The sequence below is a fragment of the Taudactylus pleione genome, unplaced genomic scaffold (assembly GCF_031769625.1).
Source record: "Taudactylus pleione unplaced genomic scaffold, aTauple2 ptg000121l, whole genome shotgun sequence".
Classification (NCBI taxonomy): domain Eukaryota; kingdom Metazoa; phylum Chordata; class Amphibia; order Anura; family Myobatrachidae; genus Taudactylus; species Taudactylus pleione.
The window spans coordinates 9,540,320-9,563,194 of NW_028284523.1; the positions used below are offsets into that span (position 1 = coordinate 9,540,320).

Consider the following 22,875-nt stretch of genomic DNA (forward strand, 5'->3'; position numbering starts at 1 on the left):
TTGGAGGGAAAAATCCAAACTCCACGTGCAAACTCGAACCTATCCGAGCCTGCACATCCCTAGTTAAATGACAGGTGTCTAATTCTAGACGCCTGTCATTTTACTGACTCCGGGAGACCGGCGCCGCGCCCGACATCCCGATCGAAGTGATGCCGGGATGCCGCTGCGGACAGCCGCGCGGGGGGGGGGAGGTTAGGTTTAGGGCTCCCGGGGGGGACTTAGGGTTAGGGATCCCCCCGGGAGGTTAGGGTTAGGCTAGGGGGAGGGAGGGTTAGGGTTAGGCACCCCCGGGGGGGGGGACTTATGGTTAGGCAACCCCCCCCCCGGGGGACTTAGGTTTAGGCGGCGGGGAAGGGGGGGTTAGGTTTAGGCACTGGGGGGAAGGTTAGGGTTAGGCACCCCTAAGGAGGGTTAGGGTTAGGTGGGTTAGGTTAGAACATACCTGTGGACGATCGGGATTTTCCGCCGTGTCGGCCTGCCGCTGCCGGGATTTGCACCTCTGGACTTGTGTCCGGCGGTAATTCGTATGTATTCCCGCACCCTAACCTTCCTTGTTAGTGCCTATATCTAAGTCTCCCCCTTCGTGCCTAACCCTAACCGTCCCCCCTTAGTGCCTAACCCTAACCCTACCAGTGGTCCCTAACCCTAACCTTCCCCCCTCCCCCCAAAAAAATAAACCTGCTATGCTGCCTAAACTTAACCCTCCCCTCTTCCCCCTGCGGCTAACAGTAAGCGCGCCCGGGATGGCGTCCTTCTGTATTCCGGAGTCGAGATTAAGATAGACGTCGGTATTTCGACGCCCATCTTAAGTCCCTTGTCGGGCTTCCCCAGTCACACAGGTCTCCTGGGAAAATATGCTAATGACTGCTATCGCAATGCTGTCGCACTGCCAGCATAGAGGCGCACAGTGCCTCCCACTACCCCTTTTTCACATCCGTAATACCTTGCTCACCTCTATAAACATCGGTAACATCAAGTACCATCAGCCCCACACCCAGAATTACAGCAGCCCTGACCCAACTTAGAAATTGCTAACCTCGTTGCATGCAGTAAGTACTCAAGCTGTGTATACAATCGCACTGGCTAATTTATGCATGCCCATGCAATGGCGTTCAAATAGACACGCCTGCGTTTCTCCAACCAACCCCGTTACCACCCTCAAAACGCTCACTGCTTGTCAATCACTCTGCGATGGCTCTCTGTGGTCTCCGTGATCGCAGTGCGATCGCTGAGGTGCCTTCAGGCACTGCGATGCATGCACAGTACACAACAATTGGCCGTCTGTGTACGCTTAAGCTGTAGCTATCCGAAAAGGAATCAGGCCCTTAGAGATATCTTGAATATCTATATCTATTTACTTCCTGGGGTATCACACCTCTATGCAGTAATGTTCTGTGTGTTTCCTGGACGGTGGCACTTGCAGGTTGGGACTGGCCTGTCTTCACAGCAACTATAATTAGATCAGTATGAAATAACATTGTGCTTTTACCACAACATTTTCAGTAGATAACATTTTTTCATTTGACCCCAATCGTGATTATTGTGTGTTGCAAAGTACAGCATTTGTACCATGTTACTGATGGGTTAAATTGTTGGTAAATACTGTGATGTTCCTGATGTGAATAGTGTAATATCAAGTTTGTCTGACCCCAGAAACGCATAAGATAAAATGTCTCCTGGAATGTTAGAGGTGTGCTGGAGCTGAGACCCTATTTCTCATCCAGGAATGGAGAGCTGACAGATAACACTTTGAGGACACAGTAGCAGGAAACTCTAGTGGAGACGACAGGAGCCAGTGCTTGCCACCAGGGAAATGTTTAAGGAAGGAAAAGCCACAAGCACCCTGAGATTTCACTGCAGGCTCCTGAAATAACAGATTGCTCAATAGGCACAGAGAGGGAATGGCCCCATTTTGTTCCTAATAACAATTGAAAGGGGAATTCTCTGGTGCTGTGTTTCTTCTGATAAGATGACAAGGATTTTGAGTGAAGCCAAATGGTGACTGATTAGAGTGTTTGTTAGTTTATACTGTAACTTCTCACACCCTGTACAGTAAATCCACCTCACAAGCGGATTCTGTGCACACTTTGCAGAAGAAAACACAATTTAGTTTCTGCGATGTGGCTGATAACCGTGACAGTGACAAATAATTATATAATAGCCTCTGGAAAGTGAAAAAACATATCAGCGCCATGCAAATGGATGCGGGCTTGTGGGTCGGAGACTATTGACAGTAGTCTACCAGGTTCTGTGTGACAGGTCCTGTATGGCATCCATCCGTATGTAGAATAATGTTTCTGACCTCCATTATAATACCGGTGACGTTGATCCCTAGTGTACTTATTATATGGCTGTGCAACTGTTGCAAGTCAATATAGAATATAATAGTAACTAATAAAGCTTAAATATATGCTTAACATTGTGTACCCAGTAGTGATTGTCATATGTTGGCTCTATGGGCCTAATTCAGAGATGTACACAAACCTGATGGTTTACATACATCTGCGATGGTGTGAGTTCTGCGAATGCGCAAATCTCGTTCTGCGACATCGCTCGCAGTGGCCTGGATGCTGCAGCCTGACATACTGGGGCTGTTTGAGGGCAGAGTGGGGTCAGTGACAGCGTTGCAGAAAACGGGGACTCATCTTCAGTAGCGTGAATTCCCTAGTCATCCTGAGTTCCCTGAGGGTTTAGGGGCCCACACATCTGCAGCAATTCCTTGCTTTGCCAGCAGCGGGGGGATCAGAGAAATCCAACATGTTGGACAAAAATGGTCGGAATCGGCGAGCCGGGGATTTTTAACATGTTGAGTTTCTCTGATCAACCGACATATCAACGACCATCAATGTCCACGAATTGGCACTTTTGATCGCTGATCGGATCGGCAGAACGGGGAATTGGCCTGTAGGTGTATGGCCGGCATTGCTCAGATGACCGATGTTGACGCAGGTGATCTGATGCTGTGTCTTCAGACGCAGCAGTGGAGCAGAGAAGCCGCCAGGAGGTGTCTATTTACACAAGGCACCTCTTGCGGCATTAGCATATTATCACACAGACGCTGCATACAAAAATGCAGTGGCTGTGTGATTAGTGTACATCTCTGAATCAGGCCCTATGTATGTATGGAAATATATGTATTTATAATCGCTGCGTAAATCCTATTTAACAACTTTCCCAGGTTTTTTGCATAGCTGTCTTTATGCATACTTACCGACTTTTGAGAAATCGTTTCCGGAAGCAGCCGGAGAGTTGCTCTAAGCTTCAGGGCGCGGGGCCAGACTATAGCTGTCATTAGGCCCTTCCCCCTTTACAGGAAAAGCCAACGATTTGCGGGTCCATGAGGAGGGGGCGGGGCTAAATGGCTCGATTTGCGTCATTTAGCCCCACCCCCTACCTACGGACCCGCAACTTTCTCTGAAAATCTCTGCATCCCACCCACTTAACAAGGAATGTGGGAGATCTGCTTACTCTTTCAGGGGTGCGGGGGGTTACCCAAAATATCTGGAGCCTCCCGCAACTCCCGGGAGGGTAGGCAAGTATGTCTTTATGCTATGTTTAATGTGGGACTTGTTGCCAAAGTATTGTATAGAATTTAGGTTCTAATACTTTTTATACTCCGGTTCTAAGATGAATTAGATCTGTTACTGGTACCATTTATCTGTTGTGGCAACAGATTTGGTTAGTAACAATTCTGTGTTGTGCTTAGAACAAACAAACCCAAATGTGATAAAATGTCTTTATAGGGCATAAGGCACTGATTAAATATCCGCTTTATCTGCAGATTCAGCAGTTTATTAACGCTCAGTGGTTATGCATTCATTTGGGATGAGGCCCTCATGTGAACATATCTGTTGATGGCCTGGTGCATTGCTTATCCTTGCGCCAGAATGCAGCTGCTCGGCACAGACAGACAACCAGTGTCTTGCTGAGAATGTGGCCAGGAGAATGTGCTTTCTTGGTTCTGCAGCCATGCAGCAAGGAGCCTTTGTGAGCAGCAGCTGAGATGAGATCTGCATTGTACTCTCCAGAGAATGAAAGTTATTTTTTTTTTTTCATCAAGTGACAGAATATGAACCACCCAGCTGTCTCCATTTTACTGAAGCCCCATTGAGAGTGTAGACTAGAGAGGAAGCATAATTCTGTGTAAGGCTTTTATTGGGAGCATGGCCTAAAGCCACATGAGAGGCTTCAAAGACTGTGTAATGTTCCCCAGGCCTCTGCTTTTCATTCTTTAACAGCTCTGGTGGTATTGGTTTTAAAGCATGTGCTGCAATGTCAGGATTTCTATTAGGCTTCCTGTTTCCTGATCCTCAGATACCCCTACGTTGTCTGTCTCTATGTGGATGGTCTTTCCATTGCTTATACCCCTGCAGATTCTACCTCTAAAGTAGGGAGTAGCAGTTATTTTGGTGCATCGTGGTTATTTGTCGAGAATTAATGCACCCAGGAATTAGGGTGAAAGCAAAAAGTTATTTATTGCATGGGCAAGTCTTTGTCCTATACACGTTCCACAAAAGCCAACAGAATACTAACCACAATATACATATGCAGCTTGCAGAGCTAGTTGAGCGTCCAAGATGCATGCAGTTTGATAAGGGTTGCATATGTACTATGCTGGCACCAGTGCCAGATTAATGTCCACATGGGCCTGGAGCTGAAATTTATGAAGGGCCTATTGTGTGCCGCAGCAGGGGGTGTGACCAGCGCTTCAGCAGTGTGACTGGTGATGTGGGGTTGTGACTAGTGTGGTGTAGCTGTGATTTACATAGGGGTGTGGCCTGTGTTGTGGGTGTGTTTTGACTGTATAGAGTGCCATAACTACAGGTATGCGACCGGAGATGCTGCACAGAGCACAGGGCTCTGTTTGCAGCACCGTCGCTACCCCATGGCCTTTTAGTGTGTTTTATACAAGCCGACAAGCCGGGGGGGTTAGGCCCTAGGGCAGGGGAACCTTTTCTATGCCGAGGGCCATTTTATAACATTATTTGTGGGCTCGGTAGGCACGCTCCCTCCATGTGACATCACATCCCCGGCGATTACAGCAATGCCCGGAGCATCCTGAGGATTTTCCGGGGAGCTGTAAGGGCTCCTGGCAGCACTGGTGCATAGATTCTGGCTGCAGGGTGCCATTCTAGGCACCCTGGTAACCAGATGAGACTAGCAGAGAAAAGTTCTGAGGGCCAGACCAAATGACTCCACGGGCCTTATACGGCACCCGGGCCTGAGGTTCCCCATCCCTGCCTTAGGGGAAGGTTAAGGCTAGGCTGCGGGGGAGGAGGATAGGTTTAAGTACTGCACGGAGGGTTAGGCACTAGGGGAGGTTACAGTTAGATTGGAGGGGGGGAAGGGGGGGCTGGCTAAGGTTAGGCCCTAAAGGGAGGGTTAGAGGTAGGGATTAGGGTTAGGCTGTGCAGGGGCGTTAGGCACCAGGGGAAGGTTAGGGTTAGGCTGCAGGGGGAGGAGTGGGTTAGACAATACAGGGAGGGGTAGGGATTAGGTTTAGGGATGGGCGGAATACTCACCAGAAGGCAGGAGCAACAGAGGTCATGACTGCTGGGAGCAGGAAGCCGTGCTGGAGCTGCTACAGCATGTTAGTGGGCCAACAGGCATATGTCGGCATTCCATCACTGTCTACATGACGAATGTCGACATATAATACCACACCCGCTTTAGTCCCCATAAGTGTGCCTCACGCTTCTGAACCCTTCCTATTTACCACTGTGTGTGTTAAATACAGTCAGGTGCATAAATATTGGGACATTTACAGAATTTTCATATTTTGGCCTCTATTCACCACCACAATGGCTTTGAAATGAAACAAACAAGATGTGCTTTAACTGCAGACTTTCAGATTTAATTTGAGGGTAATTACATCCAAATCAGGTGAACGGTGTAGGAATTACAACGGTTTCTATATGTGCCTCCCACTTTTTAAGGGGCCAAAAGTAATGGGACAAACTAAACAATCCTAAATCTAACTTTCACTTTTTAGTACTTTGTTGCAAATCCTTTGCAGGCAATTACAGCCTGAAGTCTGGAACGCATAGACATCACCAGACGCTGGGTTTCATCCCTGGTGATGCTCTGCCAGGCCTCTACTGCAAATGTCTTCAGTTCCTGCTTGTTCTTGGGGCATTTTCCCTTCAGTTTTGTCTTCATCAAGTGAAATGCATGCTCAGTCGAATTCAGGTCAGGGGATTGACTTGACCATCGCATAACATTCCACTTTTTAGCCTTAAAAAACTCTTTGGTTGCTTTTGCAGTATGCTTTGGGTCATTGTCCATCTGCACTGTGAAGCGCCGTCCAATGAGTTCTGAAGCATTTGACTGAATATGAGCATGTAATATTGCCCGAAACACTTCAGAATTCATTCTGCTGCTTTTGTCAGCAGTCACATCATTAATAAATACAAGGGAACCAGTTCCATTGGCAGCCATACATGCCCACGCCATGACACTACCACCACCATGCATCACTGATGAGGTGGTATGTTTTGGATCATGAGCAGTTCCTTTACTTCTCCATCCTCTTCTCTTCCCATCACTCTGGTACAAGTTGATCTTTGTCTCATCTGTCCATAGGATGCTGTTCCAGAACTGTAATGGCTTTTTCAGATGTTGTTTGGCAAACTCTAATCTGGTCTTCCTGTTTTTGTGGCTCATCAATGGTTTACATCTTGTGGTGAACCCTCTATATTCAATCTTGTGAAGTCTTCTCTTGATTGTTGACTTTGACACATATACACCTACCTCCTGGAGAGTGTTCTTGATTTGGCCAACTGTTGTGAAGGGGTTTTTCTTCACCAACTAAATAATTTTTATGTCATCCGCCACTGTTGTTTTCCGTGGTCTTCCGGGATCTTTTGGTGTTGCTGAGCTCTACGGTGCGTTCTTATTAAGAATGTTCCAAACAGTTGATTTGGCCACACCTAATGTTTTTGCTATCTCTCTCATGGATTTGTTTTTTGATTTTTCAGCCTAATGATGGCTTGCTTCACTGATAGTGACAGCTCTTTGGATCTCATATTGAGAGTCGACAGCAACTGATTCCAAATGCAAATGTCACACCTAGAATCAACTCCAGACCTTTTAACTGCTTAATTGATAATGAAATAACAAGGGAATAGCCCACACCTGTCCATGAAATAGCTTTTGAGTTGATAGTCCCATTACTTTTGGCCCCTTAAAAAGTGGGAGGCACATATAGAAACCGTTGTAATTCCTACACCGTTCACCTGATTTGGATGTAATTACCCTGAAATTAAATCTGAAAGTGTGCAGTTAAAGCACATCTTGTTTGTTTCATATCAAAGCCATTGTGTTGGTGAATAGAGGCCAAAATATGAAAATTCTGTCTATGTCCCAATATTTATGCACCTGACTGTATATAATACAGTATATCACACAAAATGAATCGGCACTCACAGTCCAAAGTAAATGCAGGGTGCCCAGGTTCCCTCCCAAGGAATATTCATATAGTAGGTGCTTGTTCAATCCTAGGAAAGACAGAGGGGGCACTCCGGGACTTGAATGTACAAAGTATTTACTCGAAAATGACCGACGTTTCAGAACCCACCCAGCTCTTTTATCAAGGTGGGCTCTGAAACGTCGGTCATTTTCAGGTAAATACTTTGTACATTCAAGTCCCGGAGTGCCCCCTCTGTCTTTCCTAGGATTGAACAAGCACCTACTGTATGTATAGAAAAAGTTAAATAAAGGGTGCCCTTCCTATAACAAGGAAAAACGTTAGGCGGCATTCCCAATAATAAAGTATAACAAAAAGTGTATTAAATGGGTAACAGCATGTACAGTCCTGATGAAAGGCTTTAGAGCCTTGAAACGTCATGTATTATCTATACCCATGCTATTACCCAGTTAATACACCTTTGCTATACTTTATATATATATATATATATATATATATATATATGCTCCTGTACCCACCTAATTTAACACACACACACACACACACACACACACACATATATATATATATATATATATATATATATAGCTATGTAATTAAATATATATACACAAAACATACATAAATAATACACAGGGGCCAAACTTTACACTGACCTGTGGAATGTTACATGCTTACAGGAGGCGGAGCTTAAGGCACATAGGGGCAGAGCTTCGGTGGGCAGTGGTGGGCGGAGCTTCGGTGGGCAGTGGTGGTTGGGACTTAGGTCGAGCAGCCGAGAGGAATGGGTGGGGATGACAATGGGCTAAGCTTCGGGCGGCAGGTAAGTGAGTGAGCTGGGAGGTGAGTGAGCCGATAAGTGAGTCAGCTGGGCTGTCGGTGGTGACAAGAAAAAAAAACTTTAGTTTTTTTGCCTGTCTGCACTGCAGTCAGTGTATCCTGCGGGCCTATTTTCAATGGGAGGCCTGGAGCTGTAGCTCCGTCCGCCCCATTGTTAATCCGGCCCTGGCTGGCACCAGGAGAAAACCGTAGTGTAAGCACCTAGTTTACTCAAGGAGATGTGGCTTTGTCGTGTTAGTAGTAAATTCTAAAGTTTCAGTATTATATTCCATACACAATATAGTACTTTTATGAAGTATCATGTAGATAAGAGGTGTCTGGACAATTGTTATTCATAAATGCTAAATTGCATTTACATATATAACATATTTAAATATAGATGCAAATATAATATAATACTCATTAATTCAGAGATGGAAGCTGCTGCGTACACTCTTGCCTCGGACGCAGAGTTGCGGCTGCGATAATATGCAAATGCCCTCTGCCCTCCCCTGGTGTAATAGCGTGCATCTGAATGTGCCAGCACTGAGACACCCACGTTCAGTATCTATACACGCTGTAACACCGCCGCTGATTCTTGACACTGCCATCTGCGCACCATCAACACTTGCACCAGTCCTATGGCAGGTGTCGTTTCTCCATCTGAACATGGCCTCTGTGTCTGAGAACGCAACCGCTGTCACTGACATGCTTGCAACCCTCCCATAATACGTCCATGAGACAGATTTTTGGTGCGTTATATAGATAGCGCCTTTTTGCGGTTTCTGTCTGGAAAATCTGCATATACTATACAGATATTAAACTGTTTGAATAAATATGACTTTCTAATGATCTTTAATGATCTGATGTATGCTAAGTGAACATTTCCTCATTTCACTGTCTCTTCTTCCCCCAGATTTTATTCTCCAACATTGAGGACATTCTTCAAGTGCACCAGGAATTCCTGGAAACATTGGAGAGCAGCCTCCAGCCCGAACCGCAATCACAGCACGAGCTGGGAAACGTTTTCTTGAAATTTGTGAGTAGCAAATGTTTCACTCATTATCTATGACCAGCAGCTTCCTCTCCATTTCTTTCTTGTACAAATTTCTGAAATTTGATCCAATGCCACCTTCACTTATCAACATGTAACCTGCTTCTGTTATTCTGTAATCCTAATCAGCCTCTTGTTAGTTTATACAGAGGAGTCTCCGTGGTGGGAAAGTTACCGACATTAGTGCACTACTGATTGATCCGCATGGTTCTTTAATACCAAGCATGTGCTATTTTTAGCAGCTGTTAGCTTCACACGTGTTATTAACTCTTTAGTGTTTAGTAGAGAATACGAAGTACTGATCTAATAACATACGATCTACAGCATTCTACCCCGCAGAGATAACATAATATGCAGGAATAACTTTCGTAGTCAGGAAGACTAATGGAGTTCTAAAAATAGATAATGTATGTATACGTCATGGATAATATGGACATTGGATGGAAATAATCTGGTTAATCTCAGTTTATCCATTCCAGATACAGTTTGATTATGTGAAATAAAATACATTTTGTTTTACAGGTGATTTTTACACACAAGATATTTGAATCATAAGCTTTGCTTAAAATAATAACTTGCTGTATACTGGGGGGTAACCATGTGCCGTTATTACCAAATACCTGAAAATCCAGTTGCCAAATATTTGCTGTCATCTTGCAACTGTACTGAAAAACCCAGTGCGTTACAGCCACTTACAGGGGTATTCAATATGGGAGCGATAACATCGTTTTTGCGTTAATATCGCACTTTTGACGTCATTATCGCAGGTTTGACTTTTACACCGTATTCAATTTCAAAGACTTATCGCAGTTTTGAAAAGTCTTTGATAAAAAACGGGGATAACTTTTCACCATTGAATAGGTGTCGAAAAAAAGTGCAGAATTGGGGTTTAGGGGTGCAGGCTTAAAAAAAATAGCCTGCACCCCTGGGAATGACATTTAAAAAGGAACTGCGTCAAAAAAAAGTTTTAAAAAAAAAATAGGGACACCCCAAAAAATTAATTTACAAATTGGGCTAAAAAAAATGTTTAACAGTAGGGAAATAGGTTCAGGGCTATTCTGCAAGTATGCGGCAGGTGTTTTCTAGAATAGAATTATAGCGGCAGGTGCACAAATGCAGAATTTTTAAAAACTTACTTTAGGGACATAAAAATATGCTAGTACCCATTTTAATGTACCCCAAATTTGATGGGACCACTTAAAAAAACGAAAAAAATAACCTAAGAGCTCTTCTGCAACACTTCTTCAATGTCGGGAAAAAACACCTGCTGCGGCTATTTAAATCCCCGACTTTCAATTAAAGGCTAAAACGGGGGTACCCATAGTGTTCCCCCATGTTTTTACTACTTTAGAGGGGTCTTACAATTTTTTTAAGGAAAAATTCATAACTTTACGCAAATCCAACTTTGGAGTTTCCCGTTTTTGTTCATTTTATATTGAATACGGGTATAAGCGGGAGCGCGCCCGATACTTTAACGCAGGTAAAAACTCCGATATGAAACGTTAACTTCGACAGTGAAGTTAACGTTTCATATTGAATACCCCTCTTAGTATGAGAACCAAATGGCCAAGCGCATGTTTGATAATGGTGCTCAGTCACCATAACTACCGGCCTCACAGAATTCTTAACTCAACTGCACAGTAGCCTCATCCAGGTCTGGATTAAAGGTCACATGGGCTAGGGGGTCAAAATGATCAAGGGCTTATAGGAAGCCGAGGTGGTGGGTGTGACCAGAGCCATATGGGTGAGCACACCCCCTACACGATCCGCCTTAATGTTTCCCTAAATACATAAAATATTAAAAATTGCATTATATTAAGAGGAAATTAGAAATACAATTTTATTATGATTCATGGCGGACTGTGTGGCCAGCTGAGCGGCTGGTCATCATCATGCTGATGGTCCCTAGGGTTCAATGGTAAAGGTACCCAAGTCCATGAGAGCCAGTTTTGAGAACTGTAATTAATTAAACATTGACTTTTAATTGTTTTTACTGCTTCAGTAACGTAGTATCATGTTTAACCTTTACTTTTTTATAAAATGTTTTTTTTTCCACTGTACCAGTGTCAGTACGAAATGGGCAAAAAATGGACTTGGTTCACTTTAACTCTGAACACTCCATTTATGTAGATGCCTGGGGCTGTAGTCCCATCCGCCTCATTATTAATTAGACCCTGGCCTCATCTATCCAGTTTGGAGATCACAGAAGGTGACAAATAGCAGCAATTCTCTGTCTGCATTTTTTGACAGTTTCTGATCATATGGGGATTGTGAATGGATGATCGCCAATAGAAGCAACACCAGTGACGTCACAGGAACTCGGAACCTCATTTATTAATGTAACTTATTACCAGTGGCATATTTTGTTTAGTATCACAGTGATACTAACAAATATGCCACTGGTATTCATCATTACTTACCCCTCCAGTGAGGTCCAGCGACAATCTCCCTCCTCAGCGGAAGTTGCGTATGTGAGAATGTCCTGTTATGCTTTTTCATTTGAAAGTATGCATGCCATCAAAATGTGTATGATTTGTGTGTTTACAGTTCTGGAGAGAAACAAACAGGCATACGTTCAACTCTGCCTCAAGCCCTTTGTATACAATATGTACATCATCTTATTTTTTTCCATTGGCTCTAGTAAATTTATTGCAAAAGTGCTTATTTTTGTGATACCTTATTCCATATATGTTTGCTATATACACATAAAATAGCTTCCATATAGCATAAAAATGCTACACCCAGGGGCGTTTCAAGAGAGGAGGCGGCCCCCGTGCAGTCTCCGTCCTGGGCCCCCTCCACTCAGTCCGGCGGCCGGCAGAGCACTGAGCGCAGTGCGCTGCCGGCCGCCGGACTGACATTTATCATGAGGCCTTATAAATGTAAATATACCAATTATAAGGCCTCATGATAAAGGCACATATATAATTTTATCAAATGTAAGGCCTCATGATAAAGGCACATACATAAATGCACTAGAGCGTGCCCAGAGTCTACAGCGCATGGGCAGGTCCCCGGGAAATTGACCGCGGCGGCCATTTTCCAGGCATTTTTTACAGAGCTGACGTGGGACTCCGGAGTGGTAAGCATAATATGCAGGATGTGCGTTGCAGGCCCCCCCTGGACCTAGGGGCCCGTGTGCACAGCACATCCTGCACCCATTATAAATACGCCCCTGGCTACACAATATTCTTGCCACTTTAACACAAGGGAAATGACTGCCTGCTGAGCATCTGAATGTACAGCTATCTGCTGTATGGTTTGTATAATACTATAGGTTGCATAGGAAGATGTAGTAATAGATTATCATAAAGACCACACTACACCGCATCTTAAACAATAACTTAAACCTCTCAAGAAGACCCTGATCCTGGTGGTCTTGTTTTCAAGCACAGATTCTCTATAACTCGGGTACAGCCAGGTTCCCAGAAATTACATCTGTCTCTCTCAACTGGATCGGCGGCAGTCCACTCATTGTTCTCTTACACAAGTAAAATTGTGAAAAGCCAGATGTTTTATTCTTCTTGGCTCTGATCACACCAATCATTTGCCAAAAGCGTGCAGTATTATTAATGTAAGGTGACCAAACTAAAATCCTCGTTTTACAAATAGAACTTTGACCCTGAAAATCTGAAAAATGAAATACATTGTTAGGGGTCTCGTACACACATTCTGCACAGCCTCTGCTTTGTGTTTTCTGATCCATCTTAACATCTTGGTTAGGGCTGGATGTACTAAGCATTGCATCAGCGATGCGGCACATCCCGTCTGTTTTCGTGTATACATACCGTGGTTTATTACCGTGGTATGTACCTAGAGTATCACAAAGGACAGCAATCCTGGTAGGAGCTGGGGGGGGGGGCAAAAATGTGTTTATAAGGTTATTTTCCTTAATATATATATATATATACACAGTGTGTGTGTGTGTGTATATATATATTTATAAATATATCTATATATATATATAGTGTAAAGTAGCATAATCAGGCAAATTGGTCAAATGAACAAAAATAATGTAAGATGATTGCGTTTGGGACTTTCGGTTCTGGGTTGATGGAGTGATGCAGCTCCATATCAGGGCTCCCACACCGCGCCCCAGTAAAACCTTTTACTAGGCTATTCTAGCCTCAAAAACACCCCTCCACCCTGCTTGTTGCCTATTACCTGCATGGACAGGTTTGTCTTCACCCCACAGCACTTGACCACGCAGACACCCCGACAGAAGCGCAGTGCCGCATCCAATATGGCACCGAGCCCTGAATCAGACTGGCTGTGCCCGGCATCTAAGAAAACGGCCGCGGAAGGTGAGGGATCCTCTCCCTATAAGATATGCCGCGCACCAGACACCCCAGCCACCTGAGCAGAGCGCACGCTCTGAATGAGGGCCGTCCTCCATAACTATGGAGCGTCCTCCTGGACGCTCGTATAGCTGTGGGTCACCACTCACAGCCTATACGAGCGTGCAGTTTGATGGCCGCGATGGTCTTGACCATCGCGACCATCGAAACTGCGAGCCGGAGCCTGCGGTTGAGGTTTTCAACCGCAAGGCCCGGAGTGATTTTGGCTCTATCAGAGCCAAAATCACTCCCACTGACATCACTAGTGATGTCAGTGGGCCGGCTTCTGACGGTAGGCGTTCCCTTGGGAACGCCCCCGTCAGGGAGGCACGCCCCCGGCACGCCCACCAAAGGGGGCGTGCTGTCAATCAACATCGACAGCACGCCCCCTTTGATCAGACACAACGAGCGAAGGAAAGTCCTTCGCTCGTCACGTCTGGCGCATGCGCACGACGGAGCTCCCTCCGTCGTGCGCATGCTCAGTGCAGACCATCGACCCACTTGCGAGCGGACAGCCGCTCGCGAGTGGGTCTGAATCAGGCCCAAAGTGCAGGGATTTCCTGTAATTCACGGTAGTTTAAACATTTTACTATGTTTACTGCATACAAGTTTTTTTCTTGAACTTCCTGGAAGTTTAATGTTCTTAACGAATTTGCAATAAGTGAAGATGATTACACCGTAGTTTAGAGAACATTCCTTGACCTATTTTCGCATGTTTTTTATATTTTCTTTTCCCCACATTGTCTTTTCCTCATACTACCCAGCCCCTCCACTATAACCAATCTGATAACTTGGCAGAAATGGTGTTCCTCCAACTCCCCACATATAAGATGTATACGAGTCTACGACCAAGACCAATAAATGCCTGACATCAAAATAGGATCCTGGAATGTTGGGGTATTCAACTCTCCAGTAAAGAGGAGAAAAATCTTACTCTATCTGAGCAAGCAGAAAATTGATATATCCCTCATTCAGGAATCTCCTCTAATAACGACTGAGGTCTTAAAGCTCAATATGCTGGGTTGTTCAGTTCTCGCTTTGGCGCCGTATACCTCAAAGGCCTGTGGCATTATTATATTAGCAAAAAAACAGCTTCAAATCAAAGTATTCTACTCAACATCGGACAATCCTCCTCTCAGGTGCGAAGTACATCCTTTGCAGCGTCTACGCCCAGAACAACTACTCTAAACCATTCTTCCAATCTCTCCTATTGATACTATCCCCATTATCAAATGAATCTCTCATAATCTGCGGTGACTTTAATTTAACCCCATCTCAAGTCTTAGATTGTTCTCCACAACCCACTCGACACACCCACCCCCCTAAATTAGTTATCCCATTATTTGCAAAAAGACTTCAACTGGTTGATATTTGGAGAGCCTTACACCCCATTGAGAGGGATTTTACATGCCTCTCTGCCGCACACAGGGGGTCATTCAGACCCGCTTGCGAGTGGCAGGATGCTCGCAAGCGGGTCGATGTTCCCCACTGTGCATGCGCACGATGGAGGGAGCTCCGTCGCGCGCATGCGCGAGACCCGGCAAGCGGCGGGCTCACCATCGCTCAGGGTCTCGCACCACAGGGTTGTGCTGTCATTGTTGATTGACAGCATGCCCCTTTTGGTGGGCGTGCCGGGGGCATGGCTGCCAGACGGAGGCGTTCCCATCGGAACGCCTACCGTCTGAAGCCTGCCCCATTGACAACAATAGTGATGTCAGTTGGAGTGATTTTGGCTCTGATAGAGATAAAAAATCACTCCAGGGCCTGCGGCAGGGAGACCCTACCGCGGGGTCTCCGTCGCAAGTCCGATGGTCGCGATGGTCAAGACCATCGCGACCATCTTTTTGGCCGCTCGCATATGCTGTGGGTGGTCACCCACAGCTATGCGAGCGGCCAGGAGGCCGCTCCATTTTCATGGAGGAGGGCACTGATTCAGAGCGTTCGGCTCTGAATCAGGCCCACAGTTCCCTCTCTAGAATTGATTTTCTCCTCTTCTTGCATAACTTATTTCCAAAAGTCAGGGATGCCACAATAGATCCGATTTCCCTGTCCGATCATGCCCAAGTTTCGGCTACCCTTCACTTCCCAGATGAGCCAGGCCTGGTTAGACTTTGGAAATTCCCATCATATCTCTCCCAATCCCCTAAATTCTGAGACCGCTTATCAGCTTGGGAAAACTATAAAAATGATAACTTCCCACATTTTGACAATGATCCCATTTTATTCTGGCAAGCAGCGAAAGTAGTAATTCGCAGAGAAATCATATCCTTTACCTCTGACTACAATAAAAAATACGCTGCTCAATACTTATTTCTTCATGATTCACTAACTGAAGCCTTTCAGCAATATAAGCTTACACAATCGCCTCATAATAAAGATCTATACTCACTGGCAAAAACCCATTTTGATGAGTTTATGCGATCTATGGGAGACAGATACCTATTTTCTATACAGCACAAATTCGGCAATAAAACAGGCCGCCTCCTATCTAACCTGCTCAATGGTACCAGATCACGAATGATTATTCACCCCTTACAGGATTCATCTGGCTCCTTGATCAAAATCTAACGAAGAAATTGCAGAAGTAATTGAGATCATTCTTAATCTGTATTCTTCCTCACAAACCTCTACGTCCCCCTCAACAACAGACCCAGCTAGCCACTCCTCCCTTCCTCCTATTCACCCCAACTCAAATTTCTGGGACTCTCAGCCTTGTCCAACCATCACGACCGAAATGGCACAATCTTTAATCTCCTCTATAACTTTAGAAGAAATACGTAAGGCTATACAACATCTACAGCCTAACAAAGCCCCGGGGACCAGATGGTTATAGTAGCGAATTCTTTAAAATTCTGCTCCCATAAATTGCTGAAACATTAGTAATTGTATTTAATGCTATGCTTTCTGAAAAAACTCCCCCAGCCCACTTTAACTCCGCTATTCTGAAATGAATCCCGAAGACAGGCCAAAGATCTATCCTCCCCAGGCTCATACTGACCAATCTCCCTATTGAACCTTGATTATAAACTTTTAGTAAAAATCTTAGCAGACCGTTTAAAATTAACTCTACCTCACATTATCAATCCGGACCAAACCAGATTCATATGGGGACGACATTCGGTGATTAATGTCAGAAGAGTCTTAACAGCTATCTCTGCATCTGTTAATCCCTCTACTATCCCTAATAGTTTAATCCTTTCCCTAGACGCAGAGAAGGCTTTTGACCTCCATATCCTGGCAACACCTATTTAACACCCTACGGAAATTTGGCTACCCAACCCCATTTGTTCAAATAATAAAGTTCCTTTATTACCTCCCCCAAACCCAAGCATCATGCAACGGCCACCTTTCCCCCCATTTATTATTCAGAAAGGCACCAGACAGGGGTGTCCTTTACCTTTATCCCCATTACTATTTGCCTTCTCACTAGAACCATTAGCAATAGCATTGAGGTCCTCATCAACTTTTAGAGGCATTCATATTGGAGATGTTGAATTAAAGGTAGCACTGTTCGCGTACGATATGCTCCTCTTCATTTCGGACCCTACCCCCTTCATTCCTGAAGTGATGGAAATTATTTCTTCCTTTGGAGCAATATCTGGGTACAAAGTCAACATCTCCATATCTGAACTGATGCCTCTGGGAGGCCCTCAACCCCATATCCCTCACATGCAGACAATATCTCCCTTTCATATAAACACAACAAAGATAACATACCTTGGGGTTAATATCACCCCTAACCTTTCTAATCTATACGATTTAAACTTCACTCCAATTATTTCTAAAATATCTACAATGTTAGATGGCTGGAACTTGCTCCCCCTCTCTCTCATGGGTCGCATAGCAATCCTTAAAAGCATAATTTTTCCAAAAATATTTTACTTGATGCAAATACTCCCCATCTGCTTAAAACCTACTGACCCTAAATAAATAAAGTAATGACCCGCTTTCTTTGGCAGTCGAAAAACACAAAAATTGCGCTGAGCAGATAACAATCTACTTGCCCAATGGGTGGACTTGTGGGTACCAGACTTTTCAGTATACTCCTTATCCATATTTCTAAGATATATTGCTGACTGGCTTCTCGAAGAATCTTGCTATGCGGACTATTTACTTGACAAACATTATTTACTCGCTTTTCCACCGGTGCCTCCTTCACGCTAAATCAAAAGACATCCCCACTCATATCCTCAACCATATTATTTTTCATGATACCTACCAAGCTTGGATCTCACTTAAAAAATTAAAAGGAATCCACATGCTTCCCAGTATGTGCCCTATGGGGAAACTCCTCCTTTACCCTCTCACTTTCTAACATACATTTTCACATATAGAAAGATAAGGGACTTAATGTTGTCTCGAAAGTGTTTGACCCAGGAGGCAATAATGAACAATTTACTACTCTGCGGGATAAATATAGCCTACTTCAACAACACTTTTTTATGTTTCTCCAGGCTCATCACTATATCACCTCTTTATGCCAAGCTATTAAACCCTCATTAACTCCAGACCCTCTCCTGATCGCTTTAAATTTATGTAAACATTTTTAATACAAAACTAAATTCATCTACTCTGACATTATTCATTCTTCAAACACACCCCATGGGGAAAATTTGACCCAGATGTGGCAGAGAGACATCCCTGAAATAACCTCTCCGACAGACCTGTTGAAACACTATGACTCAACCTTCAAAGCTCTAGGTTCAGCCTACTTACAGGAGGTCCACGCGTGCACGCTGCAGAGGGCGTATATTTCGCCAACCCATTACAAACATATAGATACTTCATACCCTGGGCAATGTCCTAAATGTCACCAATCGGATACAGCGCTATTCCACTGTCTTTGGTCATGTGGTAAAATCAGAAGATTTTGGAACAAGATCTTAAATTATATAAAATCTATACTATCCATCTCTCTTACGCCTGATCCTTTGGCATGTTTATTAGCAAATTTCATAAACTGGGATCTTGGTTCACGTGGTAAATCAATATCTCCGTTGTTAGCAATAATAGTCACCGTCTCAAAAAAATTTATTTTATTGCACTGGACATCCTGTAGCTCCCCCACTTTGTCAGAAGTCAAACAAAAAAACATGAATTTACTCTAATTTGGAAAGGAGGTCCACTCTGCCTGACATTGAAAAAGCAATAATCCGATTTTACAAAAAATGGGGTGCTTTCATAGATTCTCTAGAACCTGATGCCCAAACAAAAATTTTAAAACTCTCCGAAAACACTGATTGGTTTCTACACCGAAACCTTCTAGCCAAATCAAATAGCCATCCTGACATCTGATATGCCTGGGTAGCCATGGATTGCCAAATCTCCAACCCTCACACCATTACAAAATTGTGTGGGTGCAGTCAGAGGTGCACTATCAGCCAACACCTTTGACCCATCCCCCCCCCCTAACCTTCCCCCCCCCTCTCCCCCCTCCTCCGCGCTTCCCCCAGTCCCTTTTTTTATATGATTTTAAGAAGAAGAAAAACTGGTAACCGCGCTCTTGGAAGTGTAAACCATCAACAACATGTGACAAAGGAAATACATTTAATACAAATATGTAAACATGTAAAAAAAACACATATAAACACAATTAATATAATAAGTAACACAATATAAAATGGGTGTACTAAATTCCCATCTAATTAGGTAATGTCAGCTGATGGCTAATTCTTTAGCTGCATACACACACAACGATTTTGTTACTAACGATTTTATGAACGATTTTCTGTCAGATTATCTTTCAGATTTTTTAAAGTGTAATGAACGATTTTTGCATATTCCCTTAATGAAAATCGTTCAGTTGACAAGTCTGACTGAACTACAAACTACAAACGTGAACGCGCATGAACGATAATCGTTCATCATTTGACTCAGAAAGTGAACGATTTTTTCAAACGATTATCGTTAAATGATATCGTTTAACGATAATCATTAAAAAAATCGTTGTGTGTGTATATGAAGCTTTAGTGTAAGAGTATATCCCAAAAGCTCTTTTCCTGTGATTCTGTTATATGATTTTAACTCTAGAAAAATGTTTAGTCATAGGAATCATACTCCCCAGTGAATCCCCATTTCTCATATGGTTCAGTTTAAGGGTGATTTAAGTATAGTCTGAGATAATACATCTTTTACTTAATTTACATTGAACTTCTTTGTTGTTAATAACTTACATACTGCAACATGTATATTGCTCCTGGACAATATTTCAATGTTTATATTTGTATTTGAATGTCTTTGATATATTTAAGTGAATCTTTGTCTAGACCAGGCCTTTGGCCCTCCAGCTGCTGTGGAACTACACATCCCAGCATGCCCTGCCACTGTTTTGATAGAACAGCATGCTAAAACTGGCAGGGCATCCTGGGATCTGTAGTTCCACAGCAGCTGGAGGGCCAAAGGTTGAAGACCCTAATTTTTGTATAACTCTGTTGACCATTTTTCTTATTGAAAAACCAAATAAAAACATATTTAAAAAAAATAAAAAAAATAAAAGATGATTGTGTATAGTGGTTTTCTTTACAGCCACAGAAAGCATTTGGGAGCTGTGGAGTTACTATGAATGTAAAGTGGTCTCTCATCTTCAGATAAATTTCATTTATTGGCTCATATGGGATACATACAGGAGTTCAATATCAGTATGTTGACACTGACTATATTGGCACGCCGACTTGGTTGTAATGCTACTTAAAGCATTTTAACTAGATTAACTGTATAACTTTAAACATGATGTTAAGCAGGGGATGTAGTTAATTCTAATGCTGACCTGCTTAAAATTCTTTAAGTAGCATTACAACCACATCATTATAGTCAATGACAATGTCGACATATTGACAAACTGACCACATACTGTTCATACTTGTCCAACTTCGGTATGAGGTCAGGAAGTCGCCAGTGACGATGTCACCAGTCACTATTTCAGGGATCCCCACACGGCTGAAATGCTACTTACCGGTGTGGTTAAAGACAGCAACCACACAGCTGAAATGCTCTAATGGGTCAAACCAATTAGCTGCGAGTCCCATCTCGGCATGAGTCAGTGCAACAGCAGCCTGAATTTGTTCAAAATGTCTTGCAGGCAAAAAAATAGCTAATTTAGGCTGGGAGTGGGCCATGATGGATGCGAGATACGCTGCCGTTGCCGGCATTTTAACGCAGTTGTAACAGCAGCTCGCGCCCTTTGTGGTTGATTTGATTGACCGCTAAGTATTATTTTCTTTCTTGAATGACATGAATATTAGGCCCCCACTTATTTGGCATATGATGAGTCCTCTGCACTTGGAGAGACTGTACTAATGATAATTCGCCCATGTACTTGGCGTACAATGTTTCCCCTGCAGACCTATTGGGACATGAGAAAGAGACCCCACCTCCAAGTGTTTAGTGTGGAAAGTGTCCTCTGCATGCTTGGAGATTAGATCCCCAAAACATCCGCTTTTTTTAGTATACGATTTGTCCTTACAATCATGTGCAGTCAGTTTGGAGCAGGCAGAAATGCTGGCTGAAGTATACAGTTCTTTCACCAATTGCATCAGTGGGACAAAGCAGAGAATGTCTAGATTAAAGGTTGTGCAGTTATTCAGAGGCCACAGAGATTAAGGAGCCTATTCATCAACACCAAGTTTTAAGGACCTTTTTCTTTAATTTACCGTTTTTTGGTATTCATTAACACACTTAATGCCGGAGATATCACTGATATCTCCTGGTTAAGTCCGTCTGCATTAATTTCCACACTCCCCATACTTTAGTATGAGGATGTAGAAATTAAGGTATTCATCAAATTCCAAAAAGTATTTTCGGAATTTGATGGTGTTACTGTACGCCATTCTCAGATGGCGTACAGCCCCCGATAGTGTACACAGCTGCCGTCTACTCGGCAGCTTGTGTAGGAAAGAGACATACTTACCTGTTTTCAGCTCCCTCCTCCAGGTCCCTCCATCACCATTGGCTTCATCCTTCAGGTTCCTCCGGCTTCTACTTCGGGTCTCTCCTTTGGCTCCCTCCGCTGTGTCCCTCCGGTTCTCTCCTCTGTGTCCTTCCGCACCCTCGGTGACAGTTGTGTGTTCTCCCTGCCGGTGCTTGCTGATGGGAAGCGCCTCCCCTCCATTCCTCGGTGGCACTTTGTAAGTAAGCTTAACAATCAAAGAAGCACAAGTGCAACCAGGGAACAGAGGGGAGACGCTTCCCGTCAGCAGCAGCATGCAGTGCGGGGAGAACATAGATAAGTATATTGAAAATAAATAAATATCTATCCTGTTAGCGCAGCTGTAATCAGTGCTGCGCATGCGCTGCTTCTCTGAATAGATGCGGTGCATGTGCAGCAATGATTCCAGATGCGGTAAGGTAGGCACAGGCAGGGAGAAGTATCTATTTTCCTAAAATATATCACAAAATATGACAGCTTTTCGGAATAGATACTTATGGAGCGGATGAATGATGAATTCCTCCGGTAATTAGGTAGAACTCCATGCGAGTTCTAAACCTAATTATCTCCAGAGATTTTTTAGTAATGTTGAATAGGCCCCTAAATGTTTATTTTTTGCAGATTCTGGTTGTATTTTCATTACCAAGATTTCTAAACACACTTCTGTCATTATAATAGATAGCTATTTAAAAAGTCATTATGTTTCAACTGTCCTTTTGTGGACAAAAATACACCTGTCCCTCTGTACTTGGAAACTGATGCACAGACCTATATAGATAAATTACCTTTATGACATCATAAAGTGTCCGTATACTGACAGTCATCCTGTATATTATGTGTTTGTGCTTTTTGGTGTTTGAGTTTTATGTTGACCATGGGAACTGTTAGGAGGTGTATGCACAAATGTGGCTGTAGAGTGAGCCTAATGGTAAAGTTAAAGAGTGAGTAAAGCCACTATTAAAGATTTATATATTTGAAAGGCTGTGCATTCCTCGGCTGCATAATGTATAGCATATACCATATATAGCAGGGGTGCTTATACTATAATATGTCCACTCTGTCATTCCTCTGCAGCTGGCTGCCATGTTTGGATAGAGGTGTCTATAACTAGATGTGTCCATCACGCTCAGTGACTCCTCTGCAGCAGGTTACCATGTTAGGATTGTTTCTATAGGAGGCACACAGTGACATGACCCTTTTGCAGAAATTACTCTGCGTGCATTGGTTGAGACATACACATAGACAGGGTCAGTGATTTCTCCCCTTTTTAATATGTATGACATCCTATTTCAGGGGTCAGGGAACTTTTTTACTT

General features: G+C 43.6%; 1 protein-coding gene across 1 annotated transcript in view; it reads left to right on the forward strand.

The window, feature by feature from the left end:
- PREX1 (phosphatidylinositol-3,4,5-trisphosphate dependent Rac exchange factor 1) overlaps nucleotides 1-22,875 on the forward strand; it is a 343,823-nt gene that overhangs the window by 106,073 nt on the left and 214,875 nt on the right. Inside the window, exon 3 of the mRNA XM_088472186.1 lies at nucleotides 9,162-9,284. Within this exon, the coding sequence (XP_088328312.1) occupies nucleotides 9,162-9,284 (123 nt within the window). The remainder of the gene's footprint in view (nucleotides 1-9,161; nucleotides 9,285-22,875) is intronic.